Source organism: Adelges cooleyi, unplaced genomic scaffold, assembly GCF_023614345.1.
Source record: "Adelges cooleyi isolate 19-005CV unplaced genomic scaffold, UGA_ACOO_1.1 ACOO_flye_CR_arks_rails_tigmint_CR_PRNA_376, whole genome shotgun sequence".
NCBI classification, from domain to species: domain Eukaryota; kingdom Metazoa; phylum Arthropoda; class Insecta; order Hemiptera; family Adelgidae; genus Adelges; species Adelges cooleyi.
The window spans coordinates 8,125,059-8,150,854 of NW_026096053.1; the positions used below are offsets into that span (position 1 = coordinate 8,125,059).

The following is a 25,796-nucleotide window of genomic DNA, read 5'->3' on the forward strand; positions in this document are numbered from 1 at the left end:
TAAACTTTTTAAGTAATAACTCAAAGCTGGTTAACGACCAGTTAAGCAAATTATACTTTATTTAAAAAACTAATTAAATTTATATAATACCTTTTAAGTTTCAAAGGTAACCCCCTCCACTCCCAATTCTGGTTTCTGATTGAAAAAAAATTAAATGATTAAATTGTTAGTAAAAATTAAAAATATTTCACAGAATTAATTTTTTCATAACTTAAGTATATCTTCATTAAATTAGGCGTTACATAAAATGTTGAACACCTTATATTATCTAATATATCTGTAATCCGCAGCTCTTTACATCGAAATAATGCATTTGATTTCAAGACTACTCAGGAAAAAATAATCGCCACTGTATTTTCGAGAACAAGCGATGTTATTATAGAGCTAAAAAAACTAAATGTATAAATATTTTATGAAAAGAAAAGCAAACAAACAAAACGATTTGAATAATAATAGTATTGCATCTTGCGTGGGACATTTGCATGTGAATAGTGAAAGATTAGATGGTTTTTTTTGTCGTTTTCATATTTTGTAAGTCAATTTATTCTGTTGTAAACAAGACACGAGAAGACGATATCGTCATCATCATTATTATTAAAGCTCCGTTTCTTAAATCATACATAATGCAAACTACTGTGAACAATGTCTTTTATTCGGAGTGAAATCAACGTGGCCGACGTCAACCGCTGATACTCACTCGAGTCTTTGTGTTGTTGTTAAATGTTGCAAAATATAGTCCAAAATAAATGCAATCGAGAAAATGTTTTCGACCAGTGTTGATTTTTGTTTAAGATTGATCAAATTGATCTAAAAACTCGACATTGTTAATTTGTTCACCACAATAGTTAAATATTTATTTACACAATACAAGTACATTGTAATAAGTAGCCGGGTGACGCTGCTGAGTGTCTACCCATAACTGTTAATTTTTCATTGTCATGTATATAATATCTTTCATCAAATTTGCTTAATGTACTCACTGTATAGATTGTAAATATATTTTCTGATAATAAAAAAAAAAATTTTAAAAAAAATTATATTTTGAATGTTATGAATGATACGATTAGGGTTTACTGTTTCCCATGTATTATTATAATGAAACTATTTTGCTATCTTTTTGAATCCGTAGATGGTGCAAGTATTAACTATCGATAAGAACCGTTGCAAAGGCAAAAATGTGTCTGGAATTATTGTATTTCACTTAATTTTTGTTAGGTTATTAGGTCTAATATAATCATATTAGATTAGGTGCTGTAGTTACCAATGTACGATATCGTACAATTATTTTTCAGATAAGTACATTGTTTTTCAAATGTTCTGTTCAGGTCTGACACACTTGAATTGTAAAATAAATACTGGTCAGGAGACCACCACAGTAGTTTTGTTTTAGTATTGTCTGTGGATTAATTTTAATTTTTAGTTTTATAACATCGGAGTAATATAAACGTGATATATATCATATATCATAATATTTTATTAATTGTTTTAATCGATTACAGTTCGAATATTGTTGTGTTTGTCCAGGATATTATTCTAATCGTCTTAAGGGGATTGCATAGGGTCTGTTTTTAAGGAGTTTTGTATAGGCAACATTAAAAAAAAAAAGAGGTTTTAATAAATTTTGACCATGCCAATAAATTTATCGGTGTTATTTGTATGAGCTTCAATAGGTATAATTTTTAACTTAAATCATTTTTTCTATGAATAAAAGCCATTTTGGTTTATTTTAGACAAAATGTCGACTACATAGGATAGTCCGATATCAATTCTGCAAAGAGATTTAAGATCTTTGGCTACTTTACTATGTTGTGTAGGAAGCCGATTTTCATTTAAAAATGTCGGTTTCTTGTAATTAAATAAAATCAATTTGCAATTGTTTCAAAATTAAAACCAGATTTTTTTACATAAAAAAAACAAAAATATGTTTCCTACCTGACCTAGTAAAGTGACCAAAGAACTCGTATATTTTGACATAATTAAAATCTGATCATTTTTAAGTAATCGAAATTTTGTCTGGCTTTTTGGTCTAAAACGTCAAAACCGCATGCAATCCTCTTAAGGTTATCGAACGTTTTACGATTTTCTTTAGTTCTGATGCGTTTGTTTTTAAATGTTATAAAAAAAAAAATTCCATAACTACTGCGCTTATACTTATACTTTATATCGTTATTATAATATAAATGTTTTGAAACCATCTCGACAATTCTTTGTGTACTGTTTAAATTGCCAATTTATATGATAAATAAGGCCGGTAAAAGCCTTAAAGTGTATTTATGAATAGCACCGAAGGCCAGGGATAATTGCAATACATAATGTTTTTCTTTCAAATTCGGCGTTAAATTAAGTAGGTATTTTTGAAAAGTGAAAGGATCAAAGAGAAAAGCGTTTCCATGTGGCGGACTGATAGGAATAAAATAAAATAAAAATAAAATCATGCTTGTGTTGTTCGCGTGTACAAAACCTTTACAGTAGGGTGGAAAAACAATTTTTTGTAATATTATATTTATTTACCGGTCATATAGATAAAAAAAATTGTAAAGACGTTGAAAGTATTTCCACATTTTTACAGTTTATGTGCACAAATCTGTGTCTTTATTTGAATGCATTATTTCTTATGGCGTGTTGCTTAAGTGTAATCCAATGCTCAAATCGACGCCTTCAGTAGGTATTGTATTGTACTGTCTCTCGTCGTTCGCATTTGGTTCTTTAGAAGAATAAAAATAAATAAAAAATAATAGTAATAAACGTTAACAGTAATACGCCTAGTCGTTTATGTCTTCACAGCTGTAAACAACACCCGGATTGGCTTGACAGTGTCAATGCGCCCTAAGCACATTCGTATATATCTCCTTTTTTTATAATATATTTTATGGTTCGTTTATTGGTTTGTTTAGTTTTTTATCATGTCTCTTACGATAACCGTTTAGTAATAAATTATTATGTACACAGAAATAGATCACTTTTTAAACGTTCGACAAACAACAAAATATCATAATAATTATAATAATAATAATATATATTTCCGTTACAATTTTTTTTAAAAATTGTATTAATAATTTTTATAGTCGTACATTTTTCAAACACAACATTGTAGATGGTACAACGGTAATTTATAGTAATAATAATTATAATTCATTATTATGTACAACAAATTATTATACGAATAAGGTTTTTTTAATTTGATTTATAATTACATAGAATAATATTATCCATTACACTATGTTTAATAACAATAATAATACAATGGTAAACTTAATAATGAAAAATGGAGGATAACAATTATTGTAAGTAGTCAATAGTAGTTAAATCAATAGTAAGTAGTCACGTTTTGAATTGCTTCCAATCGAAATGTATGTGGTGAACCGCTGTTGCCAAAAAATGTTTGGATATATTATACTTTAAGACATTTGTTATTGTAGACTATTAAACGTTCAGGTAATAATACAAATTTAATTAGTTTTACAATTACTTGTCGAGTACAACTATATCGACACAACTTAAACGCGTTACACTCAAGTGTATAACAATTATTTAAGTATACAACAATAATAATAATAATAATAATAGTAATAGTAATAAATTTAAACAATGTTCTGAGCAATATTCAAAGCAGAATCGTACTGTCGAACACCGTATAACATAAATATGCCGTTAGCATAATAATATTATAATATATTAGTATTAGTCTTAAACGTTAATTAGTCCGTTAGGATGTAGGTAGGTATAATAATATGTAATTTTAATAAATAATAATAATAATAAAGGCAAGCTATCAATAGCGAAATGGCTTTGAAAAAATCATTATGTACACAATATTTATTATCATTGTCGTTTGGACGCTATCAGCGCCAACAGACTTTTGCAATAATAACTTACATATAACGGGACAATACTAAGAATTTTTTTTTTTTATTTAGATAACAATAAAATCCGCTTAACTAATACTTACTACTTAACAACAATAATAATGATAATACAATAATGACAATACAATATGTACCGTAACGAAGCCGGTCAAGCTCAATCCCTTTCCCCCGTTTAACAAAAAAACTGTACAATAATTATATGTAATATTATTATTATTATTGTTATTATAGCACTAAAAACAAGTCGTATATATAAGCATTTCGAATTGGCTTTCGGCCAATGTACGTCTTTCCATCCTTTCAACATAACTAACCCTCTGCAAGACCGCGGGAGTGTACTAAATTGTGTTGCGTCAACGTCTTATTTTTTTTTCAATTCAAAAAGACGGAATAAGAAATGCCGACACCAGAAGTATTATGTCATAATTTTTGTTTTTAATCAAATAATAAGAATTTTCAGATAACGCAAATGAGATATTAATCAGGCAGTAAATAATTATTCCCGTGGGAAAATTTTACTTTTTTTCGTTAAACAGAGTTTATTGGAGGTTATAGCTGTTCGTTATAACATTAAAAAAAAATGTTTAAGCCTTTACTATTTCGTTAAAAGATATTTTGGATTTTGAGTGGTCGGTAGCCCTTTTTGGTTTATTAATTGACGTGCCCGCCGTACAAAGCGTAAACGCTATGCCAACTATAATAATATGTACCAAAGCGTTGGTCAACGGAAAAATCCGGTATCGCCTATAAACATTGACCGCGCGGTATTTGCCCATTCTCATCGGAATCAGATGGGCATAACGTGAGTACACAGTGCAAGCGTAACTAACTATCCAACAAACAAACAAAAACGACTAATGCAAACACACGCAGTGTAAATTCGTGCGCACGTTAAAACGCATTCGCTCTCAAACACACAAATAAACAAACACAATTCCACTGCGTTTATGCTATTACATTATATTCGTAATAGGTATATAAGCGGTACGACGGGCATAATGTAATAATGTCAATAATAATAATAATATCGGTAATAACAAAAAATAATAATAACAACAACAGCAGCCTTTTGATTACTATTATTATTATCATTATCTTCTGTAAGTGGTTCCGCATATCATTTTGGTGAACGCCAACCGGAACTCGGGGCTGAACACTGTGTAGATGATCGGGTTCAGCGTGGAGTTGAAGTAGCCGAGCCACAGGAAAAAGCTGGACACGTATTTGTTGATCTTACATTCTTGACACAGGGGCATCACCAACGCCATGATGAAAAATGGTAGCCAGCATACGACAAACGCCCCCGTGATAATGGCCAGCGTCTTGGCCGCTTTACGCTCGCGCTTGGCCTCCAGCGACTCTTTCTTCTCTCGCTTGGGCTTCACCCGAGGGCCCGCCACGCACATGCGGTTCACGTTCATCTCGATTACCGTGTGCCTCGACGGGTTGGTGTCCGTCACGGTGGGCCCGTCGTCTTCCACCGGCACAGCCATGTCGTGGTTCGATGTGATGGTGAACGCCGTCGTCTTGTCTTCGACGCCGCCGCCGCATTTGGTCTGGCCGTCTTGCGACGATTCCGGCATGGAACAACTCGAGTGTCCGTCGATCAATCCGATGCTAGAACACACGGCCGTCTCTTCCACTTCTTTCTTTTTCTTTATCCTCAGGAACACGGCTTTCCGGAAGAAGCCGTACTTCTTCGGTTCGGACACAGCTTCGTCTGCCGGTTTTTTTGACCTGCAACCGAAATTCAAACAGTTCACTGACCGTGCCACGGTACAATAATAATATAATTTCTTTTTAAAAAATTCACTAAAATCTAAGTATTTTGCAAGTGGAAAAAATGAATCAGCTGTACTTTAACCTATTTTCACTATTACTGTAGTCACACTTAACAACACCTAACCTCACCCACCTAACCTAACGTACATCTTTCTTGGTTAGTTCAATGGTAGAGTGTACATTTTGAAATTTTACAGGCATGGTGTAATCAATAAGATTCAAACGGTCTTAACAAACTAACCGTCCTCAAACGGTAAAATGCATGTTTACTCATGCGTGTCTACCAATATTTTTGTACATTATGTCTATTTAGTATCAATTGTTGTTTTATACTCAACTCAATTTTTCAAAAAGTGCACTATTGATAACTGTCCATCAAAATTCCTAATTTCATATTATGACCGTCTTATAGAAATCATACCCTCTAACCCAATCGGTATCCGTTTATCATCACACCGTACAATCAAAGGGAATGGGATCAGAATTGTATTATTTGTTTCAGTATAAAAAAAAATATATAGAAATTAGAGTGGTCCGGCACAAGTGGATCAGTTTCGATGTGTGTGGTGCACTAGTAGTTGTAGTATTGGGTACATTAAATGATGTTTGGGGGTGGAATTTGGCGACACAAGTTGGATGTCGGTATATTTTGATAGCTGTTAACGGCGGAAGGGCCTACTACGTGGTGGCAACTACCACACACAAACCGTTAAACTGTTGAAAAAAAACACGATAAAAGTAGAAGGAACCCCACCTCCTCCTCCACCGGCCCCGTGACGTCTGCGAAAGACACTAAAACAAAATTTGGTGGTAACCGCAGCTGTGGTCGGCGTCCTGCCTTTATTGGAGTATAACGATCAGTTTCGGCATTATGCTCTTCGACATTATAATATAACATTGCGCTCTACTCCTCTTGTGAATTTCAGTGAACGGCAGTGTTTTTTATTATTTTATTTGGCAATAACGTTTGTCTTTCCGTACCTCTCGTGCGCAGCGCACCAAGCACGCATTTAGGGTAGAATTCATGTGGCGATTCCGCATCGTTGACGACGACACGGCATTTTATGGAATAGGAAACCCACGCGTTCCGTAGGGGAAAAACCTACCGTCGAATTTCCAGGACACACGGGAAATCCGTTAGGCAATAAAACTAAAAAAAAGTCGGTCGAACGTCTTACTCTCAGTTTTTCTCGGTCCGACGCAGTGTTGCCAGGTCACGGGAAAATTTCGGTGGCGTGGAAAAGTTTTTTAGAAATACTACAAGTAGAGAAGTATAGAGTATTTGTTAGAGAAATTTAAATTGAACCATAAGAGACAATCAATGAGAACTGCCTACTATGATTTCCCTACAGGCGTAGTAAATCTATCCTTCATAAGTACCCGTGTAATTCTTGAAAAGTGTGTCTTCTGGTTATTCCTTGATTACGCCATGAATTATATTACGATAACAGCAAAACAACGATATTAAACATTATCGATTTAAAATACATTATTACTGTTATCTGTTGTTATATTATATATTTCATGAGATGTTTTGATTGGCCATTTTATGCGTGGAAAAATTATGATAACATAAGGGAAATTTTACTAAAAAATTGATAATTAAGTACTGGCTACACTGGTCCTACTCGTCAACTACCTAAATTATAGGAATTGACGGATAAAGACATGTCGTGCCCAAAGACAGGATTTTCCGTTACTCATCCGATTGAATGTACATTTAAATAGAACTATATGCATTGTACGACGAGATATACATAAAACACAGTATTGTGCTGGGTGATCAACGTTTAAATTTGGTTGACGTACACAGTGTTTTATAACAGCTATACAGTTGGAATTCGGTGAAATTATTTCTGAGTTGGTGTGTTATCGCCGCAATCTCTAATAGCAACCCAACGGCAGCTGATACTAATATGCGAGCAAAACGCATACATTTCAATTAAGAGAGACATTGCGGTGCACAATACACTACTCTGAATAATTGACCATATGCCCACGCCGAACATCAGCTATACATCAGAACTGCTAATATACATAATATTCACCAATACTAGTTCGGCCGGACTCGTATTAATAATTCTCCAAAGTCGATGAATATTCAACGTACCATCTAGATAACAGTCGGCGGTTTGCATGTAACTAACTAGTCCTAGTATTCAAGGAGAATCGGACCGACTAATTAAATATCAGCGGCCGGATAGTGTCAGTCAAAATAGTGGTAAGTGTTATGGATTTGCATTTGTGTATGATAATTCCAGACCAGAGCAGTCGACGATTAAAAAGCCGCGGCTGAAGGAATTAATATATTTTTCAAGCGAGTTTCTTATTTGGTGAAAGAATGTGCCGCCGTCTTGTGCACCCTAATTTTCATTTTATTCACTACACACGTGTGTCTCATGTACAACGCGTTCCGCACATAAGTTCCCGCTGACTTTTAATTATCTCTCGCTCGTCTTTTGTGCGTTTCCTTTTCAACCGGCACGCGATTTCACTTTTCCCGTCCAACTTACTTGTCGCCTTCACACACAAGATGTCTCAGACCGTTCATCTCTCGTAATAACTTCACCCATTTGAATACTGTCATTGCGTTCTCCAATTTTTTTTCTCCTTTCGAGGCACACGTATATAGTGTAATAATTTTATTATGTTTTGTCCAAAGCAATCTGTGTCAGTTTTTCATCCATATTTTTCTTTTTCAGAAGAAATGAAAAAATATAATAATAACGAATCGTGACGCAAACGTTGTTAGGAAGATTAATCTGACACGATGCGTTGGTGTTTTTGGAACTTCAATAAAATTAATTTCAAATTCAATAATGTTCGAAACTTCCAACGCGCAATATTATGCAACTAGGAAATTCGACTGTTCTTCATAGAAAACAACGTATTCGATATAAAAAAGAAGAAGAATAGTTTAGTGGAACCGGAAAATCCGTGTTAATATATTTTTCAAGCGTACCGATACAAGGAATATATATAAATTAAAAAAAAAAATAATAAGAATCTGTTGTGGTCCCTAGTTCCGGTTTTATAAAATTAATAACTTCAAAACGACACCAATGACAGGTTAAATATTTGAACTTCATGTAATTTAAGTAAGTTGAGTAGTAACTTATACTATGGGAATCACCGTAACCTCAATATTAATATATTTGTATGACCTTGGCTGTAGGAATTATTTTCCGTACTCGAACAGCTGTGATATATATTTGTATAAGAGCCCCGAAATATATAAATCATATTAAAAAATTATTTATACTAAGAACTGAATTTTTTAATTGAGATTATTTAGCATTTATTTACTGTAACGCGAGGTTTTTTACAAACTACATAATAAGTACAACATACTATTATTATTATTATTATACTGACCTAGAATGTTCGAGCATGGCGTTCCGTTGGGCTCTGCGCCGCCGTATCCGTCTCCTGGCGATTTTGAATATCTTCCAGTACAGGAACAATATGACCAGGAGAGGAACGTAGAACGTGGAGCACGTGGCAAATATCTGATAGCCAATGTCCTGGCTGACCATGCACTGTTGCTGGATGTTGATGCGGTCCAAGTAGTCCGGGTCTTTCCAGCCGAACTGTGGGGCTAACGACACGACAAGCGCCACGGACCAGACGACCACTATCATGCCCACGATCCTCCTGCCGTTTCTCGTGTGAATGTAATCGACGTTAGTCACTGCCCAGTATCTGAAGAAAACCAAAGAAATCGTTATTTTATACTATTTCGAAGAAGAAGAGTGCACGACGCGAATCGTGTTTTTTCAGAAATCCATTTTTTACGGCACATAACCGCCAGTGGGTCTATTGAGCTTAGTGGTTATAGGCGTGACAGCCATTACCTACGAGACGAGATTAGTCTTTACCAATTTTTTTTTTTTTAGCAAAACAATGAAAAGTAGATTGCATTTTTGTTCACACAAATAGTTACCATAATAAAAAAATTGTTTTTTCAATTGTAACCTAACCTAACATTTTTTTTTACATAACCGCCAGCTAGGGGTGGCACCGACTTCCATCATTTCACCCTCCCGACACGCATCGCTTATGTTTTTTATATTCACTCATATAATATTACAATAACCATATAATTACATGGTTATAATTTATAACAAAGTACAACACACAATATAATATATATATATATATATATATATATATATATATTATACCTCACCTAACCTAACATAACTTCAATACAATATATACAATATATAAATATAAATAGTAAATAATTACAATAATCAGTAACAAACATAACAGTACATAACCTAACCTAACCTAACTTAATTGTTAGTAACATGGTCAAATTTGGAAATAGTCCAATGTAGAACATTGATAGGAATAAATAGTTTATGCTGATATTTCAAAAAAGAAAAAATCTAATTTTGTTTTTATATTTGTTTAAATCTGTTTGTTATCTACGTTTTTGTCCATGTTAAAAATAAATTGAAGTCATACTTTTAAGTTCTATATTTTTTTTTTTTTTGTTATAAAAACAAGCGTTGGCATTGATTACAAAATGGGTTGTTGTCAAAATAGAAAGTAAAAATATATACAATTGGAAGACTGACGGGTGTAATCAACCCACTTTCGAAAACCAGAGGGTCGTTAAAAACAATATTGACGTTGGCGGTTAATTGTTTAGAGCTGTTTAAAAATAATATTGTGTTTGAGTCAAACCACGGAATTCACTTAATTCGCAAAACAAACACGGTTGTTTGATATACATTTTATGAGTTATTTAAAAAGTAAAATTGGAATGTGGCAACACAAAAAAAAAAAGAATTTTGCTCGGAGGTAAAAGTTGAAGCACAAATTTGTACAGGCAACGTGTGTTTGAAGTGTGATAATGCGATTTGCGATAAACTGTTTCATTTGTTCTTTGTCTAAGTAATATTCAAAGCATACACGATAATAATATTATATTTTTTTTATTGCCTCTATAACTCGACACTTTAATAAGTACATACCCAAAAACATTTTTTTGGATTTTAAATAAAGACACCTATTTCACATTAATAAATTATATCAAAAAGTGTATTATTTGACCAAGTAATGTTTTAATAAATATTTATTTTAAACAACTCGATATTGTCAAATAATTATCATTTGTAATTTTAATAACAAAATATCCAGCAGTTTGCGGGGCACGGGGACCTCCTGTTTTAGTTGTTTATTTAAAAAATTATAGTTGTGCATGGAAAATAATAAATTTTGTATCTTTAACATTAAGTCGAACGTCTGGGGTGTAATATTTCTGAAGTATGTCATACCCAAGTGTTAGACTTTAGAGTCTAGTTTTATATTCTAGGAAAATACCCGGATCTCTGTGAATGAAAAAAACATATTTTAAAAGAAGAAATATTGTTTTAAGGCTTAATTGTTGATAAACAGCTCCATTAATACATAATGGACTCTGTTGCATAAAAGCCAAGGAACGAGAGCAGTGTAGGGTTTCACTCTTGAGTTTAGTATTCTTATATGTTCAAAGTATTATGTTACTCAGTCACAGACAGAAATAAGCGTAGCTAGAGCTAAGCCGAGAGACATTGGGTCAGGTTTTACTTGAACTGAAGAACATAATTATTATTTTACAGGATTCGAGTGGGCCGTGCAACACGATACCTATTCCGCGATAGCCAAAACGGCTAGGGACAAAAATAAACACAGTTTTTTTAAACGAAAAAATCCTGTTGTTGGCTTTTTTATCCTCTGCTTTAGTTGGCACATAGTGGTGTAATCCCACCCCTGAGCATAGTCCAATAATTATTGCTACTAGTACAAGGGTAGAAAAAAAACCATGTTCGCCAAAGAGATAGCGCCGCGTTGGGAAAACCAAACAAAATACACTGCCAAACATAATATGAAATCATTACAGCTATGCTTATCCGTTTTAATCGCCAACGCAACATGGAGTTTGGCTACCAGCATTGTCCGTTTCTTTGTACGCCTAAATTAAGTACTTTAAATGTTTTATTCTTTCACAATATCGTTCTAATACACAGAAGGTTTTCTTTCGTTGCCTTTTATATATTGTTTACTAGAATTATTCTCGTATACAATAGCCGTTGTATATGAGTAGGTTTATACTATCGAGCATTGTTAAACTCGCCTGGGCAACAAAACAAGCTTAACCAAACCATTATTACGTTTTCAACACACAAACACAATAATACACAAGACTTATTATAGACAATACAAAGTAAAGCGGTTAGAGAACGATTCGCACTGTACGACACGGTACGTACACTTACAGCTTATCCCGGCTTATCCCGGACTTCTAGAATTTAATCAATTTATACAAAATAAAATGTTAATTTTATCTTATTGCTATAACCGCGGTTAATGCTTAAACAACACAACCGTCATTGTTAGGTTGTAATAATGCACAAAAAAAAAAATACAATATGTTGGGATCAACATATTGTATTATTAACATCCATCTGATGTAAGACATTATTCTTTTTCTCGGAAAATATGAATATTTTGGAAACATTTATTTCCTATACTTGAAGGTACATATTTTACTATATTTTCTAATACTTAGAAAATTTTTACCTTCATCCCTTACCCGCAAAAGAAGTATTGACTTTGTTTTTTCAAATAGTCACATTTTTTTAAATTCCATAAATATGGAGACGAAAAATGTGAAAAAAAAGTTAGCCTTTTAATTTTTAATTCATCAATCTGTTCATTTGCTATGATTTTGTAAGCATTTAAATTTAAGATCATCATTCATTTCGTTTTTACAACAGTAGCACTGCAACTTCCCATTACACAATAATATTTTTAACTCACGTTGATGACACTGTCACCTTCATTGTGTTTTAATAGATATATAAGAACCGCTTGTCTATTATTATCTCAAAACATTTTATTGTGTCTGGTTACCTATCAGACTAACAATAAGAACATAAATATGACTTTTATGAGCTACTGGATTTTGGAAAGCTATACACATATTATGACAATTCAAACGCTATCATTTTTTATCATTTTTCGTTCCCATATTTATGGAGTTAAAAGTACATATTCCCATTTAGACAAACTAGGTTCATACTTGTTTTATGTGTAAGGGATGAAGGTTAAAATGTTCAAAGGATTGAAAATTAAAGTAAAATAGTTGTACCTAGTATAGGAGAAAAATAATTTTTAAAATATTTATATTTTCCGAGAAAATGAGTATCTTACATCAGATAGATCACCCTGTATAGAACATTTCAAAAACTATACTCGTTACTCATGCTGTTGCCAAGAAGAATATAGTACAAATTTGAAAAATAATTTATAATATTACCTGAGATTACCTTTATATACAATTTTATATATATATTTTTGCAAGAAAACGACGTTAATTTATTTTCCTCTGCAAAATTAGTCCTTTCGCCAATGGGCTTATAATTTCACGGTTTAATAATTTAAACAGTCGATATAATATACATGCGTACGTTTGAAGTTTGATTTATTTCATTCCCTCGTACATAAATAATATATTATATATTATTCCTAAATTATGCGATTATATCGAAAATTGTTGTTATATTTTATAGCGTGTAATTGAAAAACGCCCTGGAGGGGTTGGAATAGCAGGTTTTTTTCAATGCTTAAAACGAATGGAACAATAATGATATATAAATGTGATGCGTTTGCCGGTTCTAACGAGGGGTAACGGGCTTAAAGATATGGAACGAATTAGAGCAAAAGGGGAGTCTTTTTTTGTATATATTTATTTATAAATTTATATATATATATATATTAAAAATCGTGTCACACGTCAAACAAAAATATTAATAATTTTTATAACGACATACATCCTATGAATCAGCGGCGCAACGTTGAATGTTAATTCATGCGAAATGATTTCTCTTGCGTGCAATAAAAGACAAGTGTCATAAACGTCTGCTCAATATAAGTAAGTGTAATTTTTACTCCGATGGAAAATAAACAACAACTTTACGAATATTTTCGGAATTTGTGATTTTGCCGGATGGATACAACTAAAAATAATATTATAAAAACTAAAAAAAAAAACGAGCACATTAGAATACCTTTTTTTTTTAATAGTATTTGCTATAATTTATCAGAAACCTACAATTTTAGTTTTATATTATTCGGATAAAAAGCAAACAAATGTTAACGCATTAAATGGAATAATGCTTGCACATTTGGTAAATCATAGTTACTGGTTTAAATTGAAAAATAATTTAAATATTAGCAATACAGCTATTGAATTTAAATTTAAAAAAAAAAAGTTCAACAAAGCCCGTATTCTATTCAGAGGTAAATTTATATAACTGCAATCCGTAAAGCTAATAAAATAAACATAACAGATTCTTTATCCTCTGGATAGGTAATTTTCGTTATAACCAAAAACAACCAAACCGTAGGTGTTAAACTGTTCTCTCCTTACTTCTATTCTACCGTGATAACTAATCGCTATAATTTTAGATACCATGAAAAATATTACCTATATTATAATATTTTTCATGTGGGAATAGGTACACAAATGTACCAAATTCTTGTTATCTAGATCCTTCTGCGATTCAATTATTTTAATATATTCTAATTAACTTATTTTTTATTTGTTTATACGCTTTTAATTGAATTATTTAACGTACGACTAAGCTATAGTGACTGATTCTCTACTTTGATCGTAAAAGTCACTTAATACACTCGGGATTAGAGAGTATAACTCTTCTTTAGTGATTTGATAAAAAGGAAACACCTTTGACCAAATATAATAAAAATATGCTTCCTGTTCAATTACTGTACTATACAAATTCGAAAACCGATCAAAGAAATGTTTTGACTTGCGAATTCTATTAGAACACGATACAGTTTCTTTTTAATCCGACTAATCTAATATAAGGTGATATTTTTTCTTGTATGTAAGTTTAACACTCATATATATATATATATATATATATATGTATAGTAAATATTAAATATTATGTACCTACTTTCTATTTTTTTATTGGATAGCATATTATATTTTAATGAGAAAGAAAATTTAAACATTTTTTTTTTAAATTATTATTTATGTTTACTACAAAAAGTTGTGTCCTTGTCAAAAAAAAAAAATTAAAAAAAAAAAAAATTGGACTTTTTTCTATTTCGGTTGACAATTTGAAACAAGCTATGAAAATTAATGCCTAACTTTTAAAATCATATATTTATTATTTTGTTTGTCTCTCATAAACAGTTAGAAAAATTGGACTTGTCCCCTTTCTGCAGTTAGCGATTCATGTAGCTAAATAATGAATCTCGCACACTGGGTTGCAAACAAAATTTATTGTATTAGTTCGATAGGCCATGATATTGGATCTACGCAATTGGTCCAATAAAGTTTAGTATAACCTGATATCGGGGTTTTTTTAAGCATAAAATTAATAATATTAAATAATTATTAATTGTTATTGTATAATATATTTTACGGTTTTAGGTTTCGGGTTATAGTGATTTATTATATTACGAGTATGTATACCAGCATATCACTGTAATATTCTGATACACAGTATTATAATTACCGAATGATGTAGTAAATAATTAAAACACTTTTAGCACTCGGTCACCGTCTTGTGGACATTTTTAAATAAATAAAACGCTAATGAATATAAACCAGCCAATATAATTGTAATTTATTACTGTTAATTATATTTCGTCTTTATTATACCTTATTTACGCATTCAGTCTTTGGCGGAGTTAATTTTGTTCTATTACATTTACGAATAATGTACAAAATGATAACCTCTACTACGCTGTCATTACAAAGTGTAAACAAATTATGAATATACCGTGTACAAAGTGCAACAAAAATGCATCTCGTTTCAATAAAAACTAGCACACAGAACGTTAATGTAGCTAACTTTGAATTATTAAAAGTTAAAAAAAACAAATTTTGTTTGATACCTATTTTTTTGTGTAGCTCTCAAATATAGTTGTAAGAAAAAGTAAATATGCAGTCAACATATTGCTGTCATAAATATATCGTAATATATTATTTTAGATGGGAAGGTTTAATCCACCTTTTGGACGTGCAATCGGAAAAGCCGTACTTAACAAGGTTGTCATAATATTATAACAAACGTGTATAACATAATAATAATATATTACCTATCTACTGCTATTGCGACGAGGTGGAGTATCGAGGCTGTACAACACAACACGTCACTCGAAGTCCACATGTCACATAGTTCGGGGCCTAAAATCCATCCTCTGCTAAGCTGTAAAAAAAAATAATCATTTGGTTAGAAAAGCTGCCGAACGGTTATGACGTAATATTATAACAATAGGTAATAACAAACATAATAATGTATTTTTAACAACATCGACAATGTGGCTTAGTTGATGAGATACCGAGATAGAGTTATTCGACTATGGCTGAACCACGGTAAGGGCGTTGCATAGAGTAAACATATATAGAGCGATAACATCATAATATGTATAATGCTCTGTACTCAGCAACGAAGTAATCAAGAAGGTGAGTGGCAGTGTGACCACTTTAATACAATTTTTTTAATAAGTTGTTAAGCACTGCACAGTATAATTCTACCTATAAAGATCAATAGATAAATTTTAATTTCATATGGTAATATGATAATGTAATATTGTAATATTGTAATATTGTAACCGATAAGGCGTATGTCTTGTTTCACATAGTAAAACAAATTAAAAATATATACCAGAGAAATGGATTTTCGTCATTCTGGTTACACTGCAGCTCGTCTTTTCGCTTACTTCATAATATTTTACGTTGGCAACCCCCTGACGTATTGAAAGCGGTCTGGGTTTTGGACGTTTTAGCTACTTAGGCAAGTCCAAATTCAGTTTTGGATAGATATACAAATTCTTCGGCTACCTTACTAGGTTATGTTGGAAACATATTTTTTATTTTTTGCTTTTTTTATGTAAAAATACTCAATTTTAATTTTTTTAAATACAAAAACTGTTTTTTTTAAATGAAAATCGATTTCCAACATGGCCTGGTAATAAGCCAAAAAATTCTCATTGTTTTTCACAGAATTGTTACCACCAAAATGGCTTTAACTCACGGAGTTAAAAAAAATACTTCGAAGATTATACAAATATACCTGAAAATAAATTGGCATTGTCTACATTTCTTAAAACCACTTTATTCTAAAATATCGTTTATATTATACTACTTTAAAACATCCCCTCGAAATTGTAAAACATATTTACTCAACGTACATGCGGACTATGTACTCGGGGTAATAAACTGCGGACGGCTAATATTTATTATTTATGGTAAGGATGACAATGCGCCAGTGGAAAATAGCATAATATTATAATGGGCGCGTCGTTAATAATGTTATTATTGTTATTATCTTCGGTGTTTGTGTGTATAAGAAAATATGTTTAAGTTTGTAATCAAAACGGTTTACGAGAGCGGTCGTAATTACAACCACAGCGCAGTTGCTCGTTATTTGCCTGTTGAACGCTACTAATATAATTAATAATTATGTTATTATTATTAGAATTGTCTTGGCCGATTATTTGATTTAAGTACAAACTCAGAGAGTTTTGGAGATATGATCGCACCGCTCTCGTATAAAATAAAAAGTATACAACACTCTTTTGAAAGTGTTGTATACTTGTCTCTTTTTTTTTTTCTACGGCTAACCCAATTAATTGTTAGTAGCCTAATCAAATAGTAAATTATTAAAATTTCAGATCTATAGCTCAACTCTAAGTACTTTTTCATGATTTTTTTGCATAAGATTAACAGACAACATTTTAATTTTTTAATTAAAAAAACTATATTTTGATAAGTAATCAATATTTTTTCAATTTAAAAATAATATTCTTAACGCTAAACTACGGCACTGGAAAATCTTTTTTTTGATACTTCGTGATACATTTTTTTTAGCTAGTTTCGAAGTTATCAGTTTGGTCAGTTTTAGTGGCATGTAACTTGATTGAAACAAAATTGTTATTGTGAATCAAGGGAGTGAATAAACAATACAGCATTTTAAACTTAAACAATTCTAGAAATACAAAACTTGTTATCGATTAGTCAAAATTATTTAGAAAATTACTTTTTATTTTAAAAGTAAATTATATATTATAAACGTTGCCATTTAAGTTTCAAAATTAGATCTACGAATCTAGAAAATATTAAGTTAGGCAAATATTAAGTAATTTGAAAATATTGTAAAAATACATAAGCTCGAGTATTACCTGAAAATAAAAACTTTCAAATTGCCAATTTTTAAAGTAAAAACTAGTGTCTTATCTTTAATGAATCACTCTGTATGTTGCCCATTATTACAGGACACGGTAGTCGTTTCGAACGCAGATAACTGTAAATCCGTATTATGGAAATTCGGATGTCTTTAAAACGGAAAAAGAAAAACGAAAACGGCTTGGACCGCGAGACATTATGTAAATGCCGGTTAGGTCGGGGGAGGTAAGACGACAATATTGATCGTTTAATAGCGGTTTTAATGTCCGAAGACGGTATAAGTACAGGCCTATTGCCATATGCTGCTGATAAATACGACGGTTTGGAGACGTCACCCCGTACATACTATTATTATATCGGATAACAATAAAACCGCCAGTGGTTGTATTAAAAAAAAATATATATATATTATATCATAAAAAATATTTAAATCAAAAGTTTACCAATATCGAAGGTTATTAAAATCAGAAAAGTCGTGTTATTGACAATACCGGTCCTTTGTACGTAGGTATATTATTTTTCCAACGGCATATTATGCGGCGGCCATGATAAAAAAAAAATTCTATTTAACGGCCATTGTGTTGTGCACGATTCCAATGGAATCGGTGTCGCCGTAGTTGCTTATTAATAATATTGTAATGCTAATGAGACGCAAAACTTGTCGGCGAAGAAAAATCACAACTATATTGTCGAACGAATTTAAGTTTGTGCATTGACAAAAACGGAATCGAGTTATCGTATTTCTTTTTCCCCGTACAACAAAACACTAAGTTTGTTTTTTTACAATCTACATAAAGTCGTGTTTTTGAAGTCTGCCGAACACAGTGTCGCAAAGGCGCCCGCCCGTGTCTGGTTTAAACATTTAAAGATTGACAATCCTTTGAAAGTCAATTTCCTCTCGACTTCCAACTCGACGTAAATTGTACCAGGAAATTGCATTCACTCGATAGTCTATTTTAAGCATTTAATCGTGAAGTCGGCATGGTAAAATGGAGCAAATATAAATGTTTCAAAGTAAATTAAACGGGTGGTAAGGTTGGCGGTTTAAACTTTAAATCATCCAGACATACAATCATTCTCTCAGCACGCAATAGTGTACAGGCTGCTCCAACCGATTCTTTTTTTCCACTACTCGTAGCTCCATAGTTTCCTAAATTTTCCAATAATTTGAAAATGTCTACTTTCATCCATTGTACGTAAAACAAGTTAGTATGGACCACGTTTTTTCAACTGGGAACATATTATTATGTTTTTAATTCCATAACAATGTACACAAAAATGTTTAAATAATGTTAGTTCAAAATAACGTTTGATTGAATTTATAATTTTTGTATAATATGTATCTATTCGTTTGCTATGACTTTGCAATGATTACATTTCCTCGTTTAATTGTCATATGTCTTCGGTTTTCAAAATGCAGTTGCCATTAAAATTTATATTTATGGTCCAATACAAAATAAAGTGTTTTGAGATAATAATAGCAAAGCGGTTCTTATAAACCTATTCAAACACAGTGACGGTGACAGTGTCATCGACGGGAGTTAATATTATTATTTAATGGACAATTGCTGTGCTACTGTTGTAAAAACCCGAACGAATATTAATCTTAAATTCTCTGCAAACGAATAGATTGATGAAAATTAAAAAGTAAAACGCTAAATTTTTTGTCTACATATTATGTATAGAATTAAAATCATATGTTCGCATTTTAAAAAATAATGTTCGTACTTCTTTTACGTAGAAATGAAGATTGTCATTTTCAAAGAATTGAAAAATATAATAAATTATGTTCAAGTGTAGGAACAACTAAATTTCAAAATATTCATATTTCCGAGAAAAATTGGTGTCAAACATCAGGTGGGATCACCGTGAATAGCATTATGCTGTTTAACTGAATATAATCGTCAGCGATAGAAACGTTCGATAGCTTTAAAGTGACAATAATATTAAACGTGCACAATAAAAAATATATATATTCTTAGTGTGCACAATGAAGTATGAAGTATATTATGTATACAAAATATATTTTTTTGTAAAACAAGGTTTCTTTTTTTTACGTGTAAACAAACACAGTTTAGCTGGTTAAAATATGTGTATTTCAAACACCGGAGGGTAAAAAAAGGAAATGGTTTCAGACATTATAAAATCGTATACCTAATGTGTTTTTTTTTTTAATTATTTACATTTGTTAATGTCATGCGCGTTGTGTCCACGTACCTTGACGAAATTAGTTTGAAAAAGTGATGCTATAATATTAGAAAAAAATGCACATTCATACATTAAAAATGACATTTTATATCTGTCCGTTGAGAGTACGTGATTTCCATACAAACGTGTTGTGTGTAACGGGGTTTAATTTTTTTTTATCGGACTTAATAATATATGTATATAATTAATGAACAAAAATATTCTCCAACACAATATAACAACTATATAATATATATAGTAATACATTAATAATATATAATACGGCGTTTGGAAAAGCTTTCAAATATTATAATAATACAAGACCGGGTTGGGTAAATGTTTATGTCTGTTGTATATATACACACGAGTTTTCAACTCGTTTTTAACTCTGTAATGTTTTTGATACTAGAGTGCCGTTATGTTTCACCAAAAGCTTGAATTTAAAAAAATCGAAAAAGCCAACCTGACAGCTGAATGGAAAATTTTGCTTAAAAAAAACAACAACACACACGCGTTTTTCCTTTTTTTTTTTTTTTTTTATTAAGAAAATGTTTTACAATGTCGTTTGACTGTAGTATTACACAACCCCTCAGGTCTAGATGGCATGCCGAAAATAGCCCTGTCGATGTTAATTTCATTGGAGTATCAAATAAATATTACTTTTTATAGCCTATTGGTTTTATGTTTGCATAACGCCAATTCCGTTGAAAACCGATTGAATAAAAGACAAAAGTAATCATAACGTGCAACGAAGTGTAAACGCTTAATAATAATGTCGTTTGCGACTGAATTTATATTAAAATGAAACTGGAAACCGATGTTTCTTCTTGTTCAGACCATACTTAAAATACACATAATACAGTATTCATGACAAGCTGTGTACTGTGTACAATTTACGCATTTTCCCAGGAAAAACATTATTCCTGTACAAGTAAGACTTAAGGAGGCGAATAAATAATAAACGAATGCCAAAACGTATTGTCGGTGTATAAAATATGTAATATGCCTATGTCGGGTTACGCGAAAAACTGCTGACTTTAATTGTTCATTATAATTGAATGGACCGAAATTCATCTTTTCATTTTCAAAGGAATACGTAGTAGGTATATAAATGTTTATCAAGTAGGTACTGTTGATATAAGTTCATATATGTAAACCGCTACAAGAATTATTCATTACATCATTATTAACGCAAGACAAAATTCTCACCGTTTTTGTCGATTTAACATGTATTATTACCTACTTTATAACCGTCAAACTTTTTAAATGTATAGAACGTATATTATTTGTTTTTGAGCGCTTAATTGATTACACTCTTTATTTTTCTTTGTGGTAATTTAAAATTAAAAAAAACCTTCAAAGATGCCAATATTTTGTTTTCTGTTTATATTTACCTACTATATTTAACTGATAGAAGATTTTGGTATATTTTATTACTCAAAATTTTATTTTTATTTTCAGACTTTCAAGTTTCATTAAAATAACTGATATCTAAATATTTTATTTTATACATTTTATGTTATTTGGTTTGTTTAATAACACTGTTTGTTTGAAAAACAACGTTTGAACTAAGGATAAAAAAACAGATTTTGACAATTTTGATCAGACAAAATCAGGTCAATTGTCCGTGAAAGATTTTGACCGATCAAAAACCCAACCCTGCCTAACACTAGACTAATTTTTGGATTTCTTGACGCTTTTACGGCAAATTAGCCATCGCAAAAGCATACTATTCTATGCTAATAGTAAAATATATAGAACGGGGTGTAGGTACAGAAGGGGGGTGAGGGAGAGTTGACCGCTTTTGTGGAAGTCATGGCCGCACGCGGTCTCGGGGTCCGAGTCGTCGGCAACGACTGCTATTAACCGGTTGACGGGTTTAAATATTTAATTTGTCAGGTGAACAGCTGTACCTACAGTAGTGGACACGCTTAATTGGCGCATAATTACGGGTCGGCGATGTGTGTTTGTTGATGACGGATGATAGTGCATAAGCATATAGAGTTCCGGCAAAAAGGGCTGGCTGTCTCACACGGCGCACCGGGTATCGATCGAGGTCTACAATATTTCCGGCGTCTTATGGTCCTACCCGTTTGCTGCGACCAGCATCGCCGTATAATATATTATATGATACCATTACCCGGGTGCCGGTCACACACCGCGTACATGCAGGTAGCAATAGAATCCGCCGTTTTCGGCCCCGCAGGTGAATTACCGGAAATACACGCGTGTACGGATGCGATCCCTGATCAACTCATAAACCGGTAATTGGCTTTGCAGAGGAAATATATATTTATACGTCTGTGTGGGTGTGTGCCTGCACGACGTCGTTATTGAACTTGAAATAGAAAATAATAAAAAAAAAAAAAAAAAACGATCCCGCAGGTATTCGTTCTTATAGTCTCCAGTAAATCATTTTTTATACACTCTCCTCGCTGCTATATCTCTGCTATCTCGGTCTCTCTCTTATTCTCTCTATCCTTTACCAGTTGGCTTTTCGTGCTGTACAGATATACAGATCAATTGGATTACACGTTTCCTGTGGGCAATGGATTTTCAAAAAATGTCTCGACAATTTCGTTTATAACCGTCAAACTTTGAAAATTTATAGGACGGTTAATACATTTTTTAAGTTGATCCATGTCTCATGTTTGGAAATCCCGATACTTCACAATTAGAGCGGTTCCTTCTTATAATCTTGTCTATTCTACTACAACAGCATCTGTAGACGTCCTATAGGTAGGCGGACGAAAAGGTAACACTTTCAAAAATTAGAAACAGACACAAAGCTAAGTCACCATGGATAATATAATAAAACGCAACAATTAAATACACATATTTTTGCTTAGTGTTATAAGTGTACAGGGTTCATAGACTCCAGTAAATAATTTTTTTGTACTCTCTCCTCGCTGTTACCAGATCTGTTCTCTGTTTCCTTCACTGGTTTAGTTTTTGTGCTGTATGTTATAATAAATTATTAAAATGTTTTTTAAAAAAATTCTCAAAATTGTAGCTCAAAGCCGAAAGCCCTACTCTAAGCACTTCTTTACGTTGTTTTTATTTTGCATTTGATTGATGTGGGAAACCAAAATTTTTTTTTTCAAAAATTCCAACTTGAAAATTAATTAATTTTTTTTATAACCAAACAAAAAATTCTTAAAGCTGAATATGACACTTGGTATCATGTTTTGTAATAACATTTTTTTAGCATGTTTTATCAGGTTCAATGGACTATCTTGATATATCAAATATAGGATTTTTAATTGCCATATTTCAGCTTAAAGGATCTTTTTTTTAAATTGTAAAAATTTTGATTAGTTTTCGAGCTAGAATTGAGCTAAGGATCTGAAATTTCGGTAATTTTTTATTTGAATAGACTACAACTGATGGACGGGGGAGGAGGGGCTGCTGTTTTTGGTCGGAAACTTAAAAATAAAAAACGAAAACATTTGAATAATAATATTGAATTCCACAAAAATGTGCCCGTGTCGTCCGGAATTCAAAGAATCCAATATATTTAAATTTTTAATAAAATAAAATATTATAATATATTTTAGGTATACTATTATTATAATTATAATTATTATTATTATTAACTTTCCGATTCTGTCCTCCAGTTTGCGTTGTTACATTCCTTATCAAAATAATAATAATTTTTTATGGCTATCGGAACTCAAGGTGAATCACTCGATGAAAGGTAAGTCATAATAATATATTATTATTAATTTACTTAACTCGGAAACCATTTTGATCGATTACATAATACAACATACACTCGCGACGATGGAATATTATTTTACACATTTTTTATTTTATATTCAGCTAAGAGTTTTTTTTAAATAGCCCACTTCTTTTTAACATCTTGCACTTAAGTTCTAAGACGAATACGACAAAGGACACAAAGGCGCTATCAGCTACCTTAAAAATCCAACACCGTGGACGGATTTTTTTTTAAATTTTCTATTATTAATATTAAAACTGTGGGTGCAAAAGTATAAAACATTTTTACAGACTATATAAATTATATAGGTAGTTAAAACGGTAATGGGATAGCGCTGAATACGAATAAGTAACCACTAATTAGCTCTACCAGGATATAATAGTATTTTTTCCGACCATACTATAATATATTATTGAATGCAATTAACATGTTATGTATGGAAAATAACCCTATTAGTTTCAGCAAAATTGCATCTAGGTCATGATCGTTTATACAGCTATGTATACAACACATTTGACGTTTTAATCTACGATAAAGGTTATTATGTTTAAATTTATGTTTAGGGTTTAACGTTAATCTTACTATTATTTTATGTAAAATATATAGAACGCCAGTGGTAATGTTTTACGCTGTAAATCGAAAGACATTTACTTGATTTTATTTTACAGTAATTTAACGAAATTGTAGATAAGAAAAATACTTAAATAAATTACGGAGAAGCAAGTGCGCTGGCAACTTGATTTTTTCTCTCTAAAATTTAAACTGGTAGAATAAAATATTATTATGGTCCTTAACCTTTGAAATAAATAAATCAAGGCAACAACGCGGAATTAGCAAAAAGAAAAACAACACAAATCAAATAGATCTTGTGGGATGCATTATAATATATTGTGTCAGTTGATAATAGAGATTACGCCAGACGTAATAAAATAGTGTACACTTGGACTAAGTACATCTTAATTGTTTTACATTTATATAAGACTCCCGCTGTACTGTGTTTCAGATGTTGATATTATGATGATTTGAGTGAAACGCAGGTCAGTGTTATTATTATAATATATAGTTTCATTATCTGATTGATTAATTAGTCGTAAATCAACAATTAATATTCCCGTTAGATTATATTTTGTAGTTAATTATATTATTACAGGAGGAATATTTATGTATATCCAGAACGAATGACACAAACTATTAATTTGGCGAGTCCCTGCTATCCCTAGTACCACTTGTTGTTGTTTGGGGGGATATATTACGGCAGGGAAAATGCTTATACCCAATTGGCTGTAAAATTATAGAAAGATGCAGACATCGAATTTAGTAGTCTTTTTTAGAAACGCGAAGATGTTGGAAAGTTCAGAAAGAAAAAAAACGAAAGGCTGAAACTATATTAAATAATTTATGGGGCATGACTAAATTGTTGTCAACTTCTTATTTTTTTTTAAACTACGCTTTAACTCTTGACAACATCAGTGGAATAATAAAAGATGCTGACTGCGAGTTAAAAATAAGTGAAGGAGTGGAACATTGCTGAAAACCAACTTTTAGGCTGTTAAAACATAAGAGTAAAATTAAAATGTATCATCCGTGTACGTGCTTAAGTACGTAGATAACTCCTTTATTTTTTTTCCATTTCCATTGAAAACAACATGAATTGGTTGGCGTTCATTTGGAGAGTGTTAATTTTTGTAACCCGGTGTGTTTGGACAGTTAAAAATAACGACTCGTACACGATAATAGGTATACCGGTATACAACTGTGACCGAGGAGGTCCCTATATAAAATCGCCAAGTAGTATAGATAATTTTCGAGGGAGAAGGGTGGGGGGGGGGAAATGAGAAATGAGCTTTGTTCGGTGGTAAAGCCGGTCACAGAATACACGATCAATCGTCTGGGGTCGGGCGGCTTTATAGATGTTGTGCAACACGACTCGCCGGCCCCACGTTTGTATTTTAATTGTCTTTGGCGTGCCAAAAGCCAAAAACCCTCGTTCGGAAAACAATACAAACGATACTCGAACCTCATG

The 25,796-nt window shown here is 31.9% G+C and overlaps 1 protein-coding gene across 1 annotated transcript in view; it reads right to left on the reverse strand.

The window, feature by feature from the left end:
• Nucleotides 1-3,166: 3,166 nt before the first annotated feature.
• LOC126840740 (5-hydroxytryptamine receptor-like) overlaps nt 3,167-25,796 on the reverse strand; it is a gene marked incomplete at its 5' end in the record, with an annotated part of 54,456 nt that continues 31,826 nt past the window's right edge. The window contains 3 exons of the mRNA XM_050576664.1: nt 3,167-5,603; nt 9,024-9,350; nt 15,777-15,886. Of these exons, the coding sequence (XP_050432621.1) occupies nt 4,958-5,603; nt 9,024-9,350; nt 15,777-15,886 (1,083 nt within the window). The remainder of the gene's footprint in view (nt 5,604-9,023; nt 9,351-15,776; nt 15,887-25,796) is intronic.